The following is a 12,942-nucleotide window of genomic DNA, read 5'->3' as shown; positions in this document are numbered from 1 at the left end:
CTATTTGTTAAGCAACTTATAAATTCGTAAAGTTTACTGTCATTAATTTGTATTTGGTTGTTATTAGTTTATTTGATAGGAAGCAACCTTACATAAAAATATGGTAGGTATATATGTATGTATATTTTTTTAAACACGTTACATTTGATAGCAGTACTGCTCTATTGTATGCGTTAATAAATTGAAATATACTTTTCGGAACTTTTTAATATAATAACTTTTGCATTGAATATTTTAAGAAATTCTTGGAGAAATAACTCATTTCATGTAAACTATGAATAACTTTTGCATTGAATATTTTAAGAAATTCTTGGAGAAATAACTCATTTCATGTAAACTTTCATAGCCAGAAAGAAGCAAAATAAAAAATAAATAAAGAAATCTTTTGAGCCGCTCGTGGACGATGCGCTCACATATAAAACAGCGATTAATTTTTATATACTTATACATATGTACATTTACGAGTATATGTTAGATGTTTCCATAGTACGCTTTTACAATACAAGTTTCGGTTCCATTTGTTGCTTTGTTGCTTTGAGCATCACGTACAGTGAATAGTGTTGCTCACTTTTTTCGATGATGTAAACATGCACATTCGAATCATATTGGGCTTTCGCATAGAACAACGTAATTTAGAGTCGAACTATAAAGTAAGGGCCCTCATTTGAAAGTGTTCCTGTAATTGAAGCGTTTTGCGGCAGTAGCCGCGCCTAATTCTTTTCCCATTGGTGGTTTCAAGCTAAAATTCTATGCCTAGCAACAACAAGAACAAAATGCATTCATAGGCGCAGGCGTAGCGGCCATCATTCTAGTTGCCATGGTGCTGAACAGCCTAAAATAGTCATGGCGGCGCCGAACAGTTTCAACAAAAACTCATCATCAAAAAATTCATTGATAAATTCGAGTACTTTCATTTATAAAACGAGCCGCCATATGCCAATTTTCTCAACCATTCGAAAATAGTCAATATTGGAATATTTCGCGTAGAATTATTTGCCAATATTTGGTAAATCTTGAATTTTTATCAAGTCGAATGGCCGCGGCTCTGTACATACATATGTATGCATAAATATATGTATGTACAGGGTGGGCCATATAGCGTTTGCTTTTTGTACCACCTATTTTTTTGAGAATGGTAACACAAATGACATGCCAAATGTGTTCATAATTTACTTAAAGGTTTGGCATTTACGAAATGGGACGGTATACGCTTAACAAAATTGGGAAATATTGAAAACCTATTTCCAAAATGGTGAGTCTTCTTATTCTTTTCTGATGAAGCTCATTTTCACATCGATGGCTACGTCAATAAGCAAATTGTCGGATCTGGGGCTCAGAAAATCCACACGTTAGAGAAGCAAATGCATCCAGAACGAGTCACTGTTTGGTGCGGTTTTTGGTCTGGCGGCATCATCGGGCCATTTTTTTTCGAAAATGAGCGAGGAGCCGCGGTTACAGTAAATGGCGAGCGTTACCGTGACATGCTCAACGAGTTGTTTCCAAAAATTGAAGAGGATGACATGGACGACATTTGGTTTCAACAGAACGGTGCAACTTGTCACACTGCCAAAGTTACACTCGAACTTTTGGCTACCGTTTTTGAAAACCGAATAATCAGCCGAAATTCCGATATAAATGGGCGGCCTCGGAGCTGTGATTTAAGCCCGTTGGACTATTTTTTGTGGGGAGCCGTTAAGGACAAATGCTATGCGAACCATCCAGAGACGATTGGTGCTTTAAAACACGAAATCGAAGTTGCCATTCATGAAATTGGAGTCCAAACAATCGAAAATGTGCTTAAAAATTGGGTTGATCGAATGGCCTACTGAAAAGCCAGTCGTGGCAGTCATTTCAACGATGTTATTTTTCATTCATAAAGGACAATGTTCAATCTTCAAAATAAAAAAAAATAAAAGTTTGAAAAATATTGATTAAAAAAGCAAATTTTACATGGTCCACCCTGTAAATATGTCTTTCTCTGGTATGTATTTAGATGAAAATGAAATAAAGTAACAATCCTATTTGGCGGATGGTGAAAGAGGAGGAAAGGGACATTCAATGTGCCTTACACTTTTTTATTTTTGTATATATGAAAACATTTTTTTCCTTTTAATTTCGCTTACCGTGTACCACTGCGAGTTAAAGTTGTTGTATTCCCGCTTGTTGTTGTAGTATGATTATTTCGCAAATTCGTAATATCCGCTAGAGTAGTTCCCTCACCATGTTTATAACTAATATCAGAAGCCAACAAGTTCGTCACTATAGATGACGAGCGTCGCCGAGTGAGCAATGGAGACTTTTCGACACGCTTGGTCTGAAAAAAAAATATGTAAAGGGAAGTTGATTTAATCTGTAGAAAGTTTCGACGTAGAATGAGTTTAGGTATATAAATATATTTAGCTCCCTTTACTAAGAGTTTGTTAGAGGTTTTCCTGAAATTTGTGGTATATATCTTCATGGTTGTCCTACGAATGAGGGACCCACATTTTTCTGCCATTAATGCCACATGGTTATACCCGCAAGTTCTTGTGGTCAAGGCTTTATAAATTTGTTCACATATATACAGCATAAAATAACCAAGGTAAATATAGATATATACATGCATATGAACATATGTATGTTGTAAAAAAAGGGATTACGACGCAAATGAAATTTTTAAAAATAGGTGCTGCTTCGCACGCCCAAAAATGGTCCAGGTATAAATTTTCCCACCTCATTTAGATCCGAAATAAATATTACTGAGCTCAAAACTACGACCACTTTTTATATGTTAAAACTAAGTTTTAGTTCGTACGTCTGATGTTGCACTGTATGTACTGTTTGTAGACTTATAAATTTGTTATTTTATGTTAAAGAATTATTTTTTTTAGTTTTTGTGATTAGAAATGGGTTTCAAATAAAACTGTATCAACACATTTTTCAATACATTTCTTTGAAACCAACAGAAACAAGGGATGAATGCATATTGCTGTTCATCATTTTATATTTATTTTAATTAAGTGAAATTCGAATTTGTTTTTGGATTGAATGGAATTTTTTAATTTAATAGAAGTAGTCGTTCGTTGTGTTCAATTATAAACGAGGACTTGAATATATGTTATGCACTGTCAGCACTTGTAAGAGGGATTTTCATAAAGCACTTCCCGCTTATAAGCATCGAAGCTCGTGCATTTCAGATGGTGCTTATATCCGGGAAATACTGCACTATAATCTACTACAACTCGATTAGTAAAAATTTTACGCACATATGACCAAATTCTTTTGTAAATAAAAAATGGATATATGTATGTATACGATAAGTATAACCAGTTCTAGGTTTATACGTAAAATTCTTTTTAACGCTGACCTCCTTCGCTTGCAATTAATTTAAAGAAGCCATGCGAATATATTTCGATTTAAATACTCTTTTGGTTTAACTCAACGAATGAATACAAATATATTGGATATATGGTATACATATTTATGATGCTCTAAAAGTCCTATAAAATTCACAGTTAACTGGGCCTGTGATACTTACGCAGGCATTACTACGACCGGTTGCGCACAATGTAATAGCAGTAGCTGCAGTGCCATTATGATTGTTATTATTAATGCTTGCGCTAATATCCGGAGCAACTGCAGAGTTGGCAAAATTCGCGCTTGCAGATTTTAATAGATCACTGAATTTATTTACTGATGCTGATGCTTTTGGCTGAGGCAGGGGCGCGGTAGGAGAATTTAAGTCTATGTACGATATGTTGTTGGTAACGTTAATAGTGGAGTTACCAGTTGTAGTTGCAGCAGCACAGCAAGCAGGAGTCACTGCAAGCGTCGTGCTTTGCTCCGGGACCATGTTTCCTGTTTCAACAATTACGGATTGTTCTGCTGTTGTCGTGACAGTTTTTGCTGGTGTGTCAAAGTTGTAATTACTACTGCTGTAGTGCAGTTCATTACTAACGGAATCACTTGCACTTCCGCCCAACATTTCAACACACGCACTAACAGCTGAGTTATTGCTAACACTCTTGGTAGCGCTTGCACATAGACCGCCTCCGATTCCGGCGAGATTTATCGCTGATCCTAACATGCTACTTAGAGTGTTTAGATTTGTGCGACTGCCAAAAGCTAGGCCACTTTGTTGTTGTACGCGCTGCAGCACCGCCTCTTTTGTGTGGTATGCCCCAAAGCCCAGTCCTTTGGGAGGCTGTGGCAGAGTACGATGCAGCGCCATTTGATCCTTGCTGCATGGCACTGGTTGAGTCTTAGCTGTCGTTGGTCCTGTAGATTTTAGTGTCTTCATTTGCACTTGCTGCTGATACTGTTGTTGGTGTAGTGGTAGAAGTGGTTGTTGTGTGTATTGTGGAGCAGCTGCTGTTGGTTTCTTTAGAATAGGCTTCAGTACAGTAGTTGTGTTTCTTAACGGTTGCTGAGGTGGTGGCAAAGCTAATTCAGCAGGTGTTGATGTGGAGGAAGTGGAGCTTATTGTATCACTTTCCTCACAACTGGCATCTGAAAGGCGAAGAAGATAATAATATGGATTAAACGACTAATTGAAAATGTGGCTCAAATATGCCACATGGTATACGGTTTTATATTTTAGTTGTTGATTTGGTTTTACCAGAATTACTCATTTTTACAAATCATGTATAGAACTAAATAAGGGAAAATGAATTAATTTACCAATTTGAAACAAAAATGTTGTAAATACAATAACCTTTCTGTACACTTATAATCCCTCCCCGTGTCATGTCGGTCTCCTTGCCGCGGGGATAAGGCTTAAGTGGTGATTTAACCCCATGTTATGGAGATTAACTTACCACGAACTAAGAGGGCAGCTCCACATAGGAATTGGGTATTCAGCCATCCGCGGAACGCCGGAATTGGTGGCCACCCAAGTATTATGTGGAGATTACCGTACCGATAACCTGGCAGGAGGTATAAAATGCATTTCTTTCTTGCAATGTGGAGGCTAAACAAGGATCTCTCTGCACGAGGTAACCCACTTTCGGGAAATCCTCCCGTCGAGCAATCGACGGCTCGGGCATCGGATGTGCAGGCCCGAACCCCACACCCCCCTATGACCGGAACTGACACCCAGAGCTCCGGAGAAAGCACACTACTAGTGGTGAAACAGGGCACATTGGCTATGCCAATGGAGAGCCGAGTGAGTGTGAGCGATACACCGTCGCCGAAACGATCCGAAGCAACTGAACAAGTTGTGGAGGATGTGGAGATGGTGGACAATCTCTCAGTAGACTCAGATGGACCTCTGGTACCGAGTAAGTCTTTGACAACGGGGTTAAACTGGTGCGAATCAGGTAAGTACCCGTAAAAAGACTGAAGTTATTGAAGATATGAAAGCAGGTGTTGGTCTATCCGCAAGACAGATCAAACGAAGAAAACTGAAGGCGAAGAAAGCGGAAGCATCAGCTAAGGTAAGTACTCAAGCTTCGTCAACTTCGACACCTGTAATGGAAACGGGAAAGCGTGGCAGAACAGAGGATTCCTCTGTAACGTTGCACTCTTCCGGAAACGAAACGGGGTCTGTGCCAACGACCGGGAAGAAAGAAAGCCAAAGAAGAGGACGAGAGACGGAAGTCGGAAATGCCTGCATCCTCGACCCAATCCAAGGAAGATGAACCTTTACTTGACAAGGCAAAGGCTAACGGACCTCAAATGTCGAATGACACTCTTCCGTCAAGGTCTGGCGAATCATTCGCGAGAATGGCAGCAAAGGCAATGACGGTGGAGATACATACCGACAAACAAGACGGTCTAATACCCTATGGGCAACAAGACTATCTTGACAGCTATATTTGGAAAGCTATCGGTAAGTCGAAAGACGCGCCGACTTTCGAGGGTAAACGCGTGGTGGACGGCATAGTAAAGGTGCACTGTTCCAATGCTTTTTCCCGAGAATGGCTGGAAAAAGTGATAGGGAAAATTCCAGCCTGCGAAAACAGCAAGTTCATTCTTGTTGAGGGTAGCAAAGAAAGGCTGGTACGAGCGAGTGTCTGGATTCCGCGTCCTTCCTGTAGTTCAGCAGAACTCCTCACACGCATCCGTGTTCAGAACAAAGATCTTGGCACGACTCTCTGGAGAATATACTCGTGCACCAGGCAGAAATCCGTTACCACTTCGGAAGCGGGCTCCCATCTGGAACTGGGTATCGATCTTGGGTCCCTCAAGGTTCTTAAGTCAAAGTACGAGTGCCGTCCTCACCTACATCTGGGGCGAATCTGGATTGCTCTGGATGTCAGTCACCAGTTCGGCGTCTTTGTTATTACAGGAAAACGCCCCGGTCTTAAAACTTTCCGTAAGCCACCGAACTTTCTGGTAGAATTTTTGGGCGTTGTTCCTGTTGGCCAGCATCTCAAGCTTCTCGCACTCACGTGTTTCGGCCTCTTGTTTCTTCTGTCGAATAATACGTCTCTCTTCCTTTTTTAGCTCTCTGCAGCGATCCCACATGGCTAGCGTTGCGCCCGATCGTAACGTGGCTCTATATTCGGCCTCCTTTGTTTCTGCGGCAGCATGACATTCCTCGTCGTACCAAGTGTTTTTTCGGGCTCGCCGGAATCCGATTTCTTCTTCGGCGGCGGTACGTAGGGATCGAGAAATGTTGCTCCATTGCTCGTGCATGCCGGTTTGTTGGGCAGTGCTCTCTGAGAACAGGAGTGAGAGTAGAGTGGCAAATCTTTTGGCTGTCTGTTGTGATTGCAAGCTTTTCGAAGTTGAACATCTTTGCGTAGGTAGATGTACGTTTTTTGCTACACAGAGGCGTGTGCGCAGTTTGGCTGCAACAAGATAATGATCCAAGTCGATGTTGGGTCTTCGGATCGTACGTACATCTAATACACTAGAAGCGAGTCTTCCATCTATTACAACATGATCGATCTGGATTCGCGTTTTTCGATCAGGAGACAGCCAGGTAGCTAGGTGGATCTTTTTATGCTGGAATCTGGTGCTGCAGACTACCATGTTTCGGGCCCCGCCGAAGTCGATCAGCCTCCGTTACTGGATGTTTCGTTGTGCAGGCTGAATTTTCCGACTGTGGGACCATAAATTTCCTCCTTGCCCACCCTGGCGTTGAAGTCGCCAAATACGACTTTTATGTCGTGGCGGGGGCAGCGCTCATAAGAACGTTCCAGGCGCTCATAGAAGGAATGTTTGGTCGCATCGCCCTTCTTTCCGTCGGGGCGTGGGCGCAAATTAGCGAGATGTTAAAAAAAAAATTCAAAAGTATTCAATTAATGTTAATTTTATTGTGATTTAATCTAATTTTAATCATGTTTCGAAAGTAAAGCTAAATCAAATTAGGGAACTTTATATAAAAACTTATGTGTACATATATACTAGTAATATTTCCTTAAATTTGCGATAATTTCAGTGCGATTTTCAATTATTAAATATCATAAAAATCATTTATTGGCGTTTCTAATTCTTTCATCGTAAGGTTTGATGATAAACTGTACCGTAAACAACAAAGCCGATGGTTTACAGACTCTCGAGAACACCACGTGTATCAGGGCATCTTTAGCATTATTCCACACACTTTTAACGATTACTCCACATACGTTGCGATTTATTAATCGTTATTGCGAATGCTGGGCGAGCCGGGAACTTGGCACGTTTAAACTGAAACCCCAAATTGGTTGGTACCATCGGTATTCTCGGAAACAACAAATGCGCTCTTTCTCTCTTTTCGTTAGCGATATCGACTTGTCGTCGTTTTGCGCTCCCTTCTAAGTTTCGGAGTTTTATTACTATCCCTGATGCAAACATTTTTACTGCTTCCCACTTCTCTTTTGAGTTCAGTATTTGCAAGAAAGCCACCATGTCCGCTGGGAATTTGGGTTAGATAGTAATCTGTTTCGTAGTACTTTCTGTTTATCCATTCATCTAGTTTGGGGATCTACTTATATGTCCATGGACCTTTGGAGGAGTGATCCCATCTATTTTGCTACTTTGCTATCGTACGTTCACGCTCGGTTATCTAGTCTTCAGGTATCGGCTTGTGTCCACGAGAGTGATACTGTTCCTCTACTCGCATATCAAAGGGAACTTTACAGTTACAGATACTGTTCTGTAAGCACATGCTACTTTGAGTGCGCTAAGTCTGTAAGCTTGCAGTACCTCTTTTGAACGTCTCGTTCGTCCTTCTGATTATACTGGAACGGCGTATAGGAGAATAGAGTCAGTAACAGTTGAAAGCATCTTTCTTCTACCTTCTTGAAGTCCTCCAACGTTTAGTAGCATATACATTATTTATTCTCATTGCCTTATAACTGGTTATTTTTATATTGAATGTTAGCTTCTCATCGGTGTGACTCCAATATGCTTGGGATGCGATTCCATGCCCTCCAATCAAAATAGTCACGCTTTCACTCCGCCTACTTTTACTGATAAGGACCAGCTCAGTTTTTGCTCCGCCAGCTCTAGATTAGCTTTGTTTTCACAACGGCATTATTACCGCCGAAAATTACAGCCGAACAGTAAATATCATTCATTCTCTTATTTCAGTATGTTGCCACTTCCACTTTATTTCTATTATGTTATGAGCATCTCTCATTATTTGCATATATGCATATATACATATATATAATTGGCGTTTACACCCGTTTTGGGTGTTTGACCGAGCTCCTCCTCCTATTTGTGGTGTGCGTCTTGATGTTGTTCCACAAACGGAGGGACCTACAGTTTCAAGCCGACTCCGAACGGCAGATATTTTTATGAGGAGCTTTTTCATGGCAGAAACACACTCGGAGGTTTACCATTGCCTGCCGAGGGGCGCCCGCTATTAGAAAAATGTTTTTCTTAAATTTGGTGTTTCACCGAGATTCGAACCGACGTTCTCTCTCTGAATTCCGAATGGTAGTCACGCACCAACCCATTCGGCTACGGCGGCCGCATATATACATACAGTAAGCATAATTACAGTAACATATATTCTATTGCTATTTATTACATATTTACTAAATCTAACTGTAATATCAGGCCACTCTGACTAGCTATAAATATGTGTCACTTGGTGTAAATCGGAGTAGTCGTAAAAAATAAGAACAGACATACAAAAAGTTTTAAAGCGGACGGATGCTGTTAGAAATTTTTTTTTTAATTTAAAGTAATACGACTGCCGTGCTTGAAAAATAGGCGCAACAGTTATTTAAAACTTGTTTGTCGTAATTCTTTAATACTTTTTTGCCGCGAAGTTAAATTCGTGATTTAACTTAATTTTAATATTTGCTATAATGGTCAATAACGAGAGTATGGTCCAGTGTGACACCTGCGACGCCTGGTACCACTTTAACTGCATTGGAGGACATAGCAATGTGGCTGACGAAAGCTGGAGCTGTGAAAGCTGTCAGAATAATGCATTAATCACGAACGCACATCCAACCACATCGTCATCGCCAACGACCAAGCAAGGTAACCGGCACGTGAATTTTCTCCCAACGTTTCCAACAATTGCGAAGATATCTAAATACCCGACCTATAGTCTTATATCGATTATAGTCCGACCCCACAAGTCTGGAGGTCATTACAAAGTAGAAACCCTTGAAGTTGCTGACCCGAAGTTCTTCCCGCTTCTTTGCCACTTTCTGATATTCCAGGAAAATAAAAAAAAGAATATTTCCCTGTTTTCCGTTTGCCATGTACCAAAGAAAATTAACTGTTTCAAATTGTAATATTACCAATCTGTTGAGTTGATTTTATTTGTAACTTTACTGGTTTTTTAAGGGGTTATATACCTTGTGAGCCCGAAAAAATGGACGATTGTCTTAATTTTTGTTTTCTAATATAACATTTACATTTCTTAACATTACAATATGAGGCCTATCTGGCACTCTTCGCAACTACTTGTTGCCACACACTCAAAACCAACGACTGACTCGATAATCGGACAAACTATGCGTATTCAGAAAAAATAATGTATTCACAGTTATCGCTTCTTTCCAAGGGAACATTCTATTTTATCCTACTTTCCATTGTCTTCATTTCGTTGGTTAGGTGTTGTCAATTGGTTGATTGATGAAAAACATAAAGAATACTTAATTAAAATACCGTTCAGCTGCATTACAATAGCAACTCCTAGTGGAAAGGTGCAACTTTTACCCCAGATACACTCATAAGGCATAACGGTTAAGACTCAACGACATCACGGAATTATTGGGCATCTACAGGAGTGCGCAAAATCCCCCCATCAGAGGATTTATCACCGCCGTTATCCGAGTCCTCTAGAAAGTGGATACAGATGCATGCAAGGAGCTAATATTGAAACGTCCGCTAGCGCACAGGAGACGTGCCCTCCTCAATTTTAAAAATATAAAATTCTATGGTACCATACTTGTGCTAAATACCTCTAAATATTACTTGCAGAAAAAATATTGTTTCTCCATCTGTACTCCTGAGGAAACTAATAAAAATTTACGTATACTTGAAATTTAATATCTTGCAAAATATTCAACAGTTTTCTTTTTGCTTTCATCATCATATATTTGCGTGTTCAGTACAACTGGTGTGTTTAGCAACTACAAGAATATAAATTGAAAAATAGCAAATGTCAAATTTGTTTAATAAACACAAATTTTAATTTTCTTTGTAAAATTTACTTAAATTAAATGAAATCAAAGTAATAAAACCCCACTCACCAAAATCGAACGCACGTTCCAATATTACCGAGTGCCTTTTCGGTAGGACTGCCGGAAGTTGTTGTTGTTGTTGCTGATGGTGGGGGTGTTGCTGTTGTAGTTGTTGTCCTGAATGCAAAAACTGTTGCCGATCCTTGCTGCCATCACCGCCACTGTTGTCTTCACCGTCGGGTCCTAAGCGTATACTACCATTAATATCATTTTTGTAATCCGTTGCATGTGGTCCTCCCGTCGATTGATAGTGATGTGCATGTTGCAGGTAATGGCCCATTGCTCCTACCGCCGGCGGCACTGTTACTGAGCTCAACAACTGCATTTGAGTTGATTGTTTTGGCGAGCGGTGCTTATGAGGTGATTTCGGTTGTGTTGGCTGTTGTTGCTTTGGTTGCGATTGCTGGTGTGGTGGGGATGCTGTTCCCGGTACTGTTGGTGGATATTGTTGATGCAGACAACAATATTTGATGTGTTTGCAAAACAAATTGCCATTGCCACTACCACTGCCCCCACTTTCACTATTACTGCCATTACCAGTATGGTCTCCATTGCTATAAACTCCGCTAGAGCCGGCATTCTGTCCTACCCTGTTTAATGCGATAATGCTACTGCAAATGCTGTTTCCAACACTAGCTTCGCTACCGTTACTCGTACCTTTGTTACCAGCACCACTTCCGTATGTGGCGGCTGGATTGCGCGGTCGGTTCACGCGAAACGAACTGGACCGACCGACAGAGAGGTTTGCACCTTCTCCACCAACACTATTTGAGTGTGTAGGGCAACGGAGGCTACCACCATGACGGCGTTGTATGATACTGTTTGTGTTGCTTGACGTATTGTGTCCGATGTTTTTGTGATGCGGTATTACCTATGTGCATAGTATTGAAAAATAAAGACCAAAAGTCGCAGATAGAGAGATGGCATGCGGTGATTTTAGGATTTGATACTGACTGCTAAATGTAAGAATATGTGTTTTTATGTGAAATAAAATATGGTAATATTAACAATAAACGCGTTTGGTTTTAAATTCTAGCGAAATCTGCAAAATAAACTTAATTTCTTTTAATTTGAAGTGTAAATAGTGTTATTAAGCTATGTGGGTAATTTGCAAAAACAAAAAGTCGAGTTATGTAATTTTCCTTCTGTTTTGAAGAATTGAACTGAGAAACCTGAATATTAGTATACAACTTCAAAATTCAAAACATGTCGCTATCTGAAGGGAAGGCAATTGCACGATGATCGGAATATAAGTGTTGTCTTCCCAATTAACAACAAGGATGAAACTGTAGTGAAACCATAACGTTTATGGTTAAAGTATGAAGCTGTCACTACGTGCGGGGTTATGTATTGATGTTGGTGAAAAGTGTAGATTCTCCTAGCTTAAAAATGTTCGTCTTTGGTTGTAGATCACACTGTACTATTGAATAATTATAGGTTTCCCCTTGAGTAGTCAAAATTTCGTCATATCGGCAATAAGTTTTAGTGTTTAAGAAAACTGTTCGAGTCCAAATTTTAATACCATCTCCAAGAATTCAGTTGCTCACATTTTTTTTATAAAATGCTTTACTAACAGATACAGTCGACTCTCGTTAATTCGAAATTCGAGGGGACTCTTAAACTATTACGAATTATTGAGTGTTTGAAATATTAAATGGTTCGAAATTTTTGAAAGAAAATAAATAAAACTTCGAATTATCAAGTGTTATTATTTAACTCCTAATGTTTTATAGATTCATAATGAGAATTTATTAATCTTTGAAAAGAACTCATACCCGTATAAGGGTTTGATTCGAAGCACATTGCAGCTGCTCAGAGTTTTCAATAATTTTTTTAATGAGAAGAAGTGCCTGATATGCTGTTTCATCAGTTTTGTTTTGTAGATAAAAGCTTTGTAAGTTATCGAATGAGGCTCTTGCTACCTTAACTAACACCGCTGTCAAAGGTTCTGATGTATCGTCTTCATCTTCATCGTTGCCCTTTTCATTCGTATCTGACGCAGATAAAATTTCGCCATCGGTTAGTCCTGAGATAGCATCATCTTCATCCACTTGAACATAGTCAGAAAAACTCACACCGCTGATGTCAACTACTGGTACCATTGATGTCTCTTTATCATCCATAATTATTGGCGAATTGTATGTGCCTATGTTTTATGCGTAACACGCAATCGCGCACAGTAAAGCTATTTTCAGGAGAGTCAGAAATTCAAAGTTCTTACTAACACACCAAGAAACTTTGCAAATTTGAATTGTCGAGTGCTTGACCATATGACTTCGAATTACCGCGTCGTAGCAATGATTTTTTTGTTCGAATTACCAAG

General features: G+C 39.7%; 1 protein-coding gene across 1 annotated transcript in view; it reads right to left on the bottom strand.

Annotated features, from left to right (window-relative positions):
* LOC128857619 (uncharacterized) overlaps positions 1-12,742 on the bottom strand; it is a 40,204-nt gene extending 27,462 nt beyond the window's left edge. The window contains exons 1-4 of the mRNA XM_054093368.1: positions 12,395-12,742; positions 10,629-11,490; positions 3,518-4,488; positions 2,124-2,314 (exon numbers count right to left, since the gene is read on the bottom strand). Of these exons, the coding sequence (XP_053949343.1) occupies positions 2,124-2,314; positions 3,518-4,488; positions 10,629-11,490; positions 12,395-12,742 (2,372 nt within the window). The remainder of the gene's footprint in view (positions 1-2,123; positions 2,315-3,517; positions 4,489-10,628; positions 11,491-12,394) is intronic.
* Between the last annotated feature and the right edge of the window lie 200 nt (positions 12,743-12,942).

The sequence above is a fragment of the Anastrepha ludens genome, chromosome 3, assembly GCF_028408465.1.
Source record: "Anastrepha ludens isolate Willacy chromosome 3, idAnaLude1.1, whole genome shotgun sequence".
Classification (NCBI taxonomy): Eukaryota; Metazoa; Arthropoda; class Insecta; order Diptera; family Tephritidae; genus Anastrepha; species Anastrepha ludens.
The sequence above is the reverse complement of the archived record's forward strand: the minus strand, read 5'-3'. Positions and strand labels throughout refer to the sequence as shown.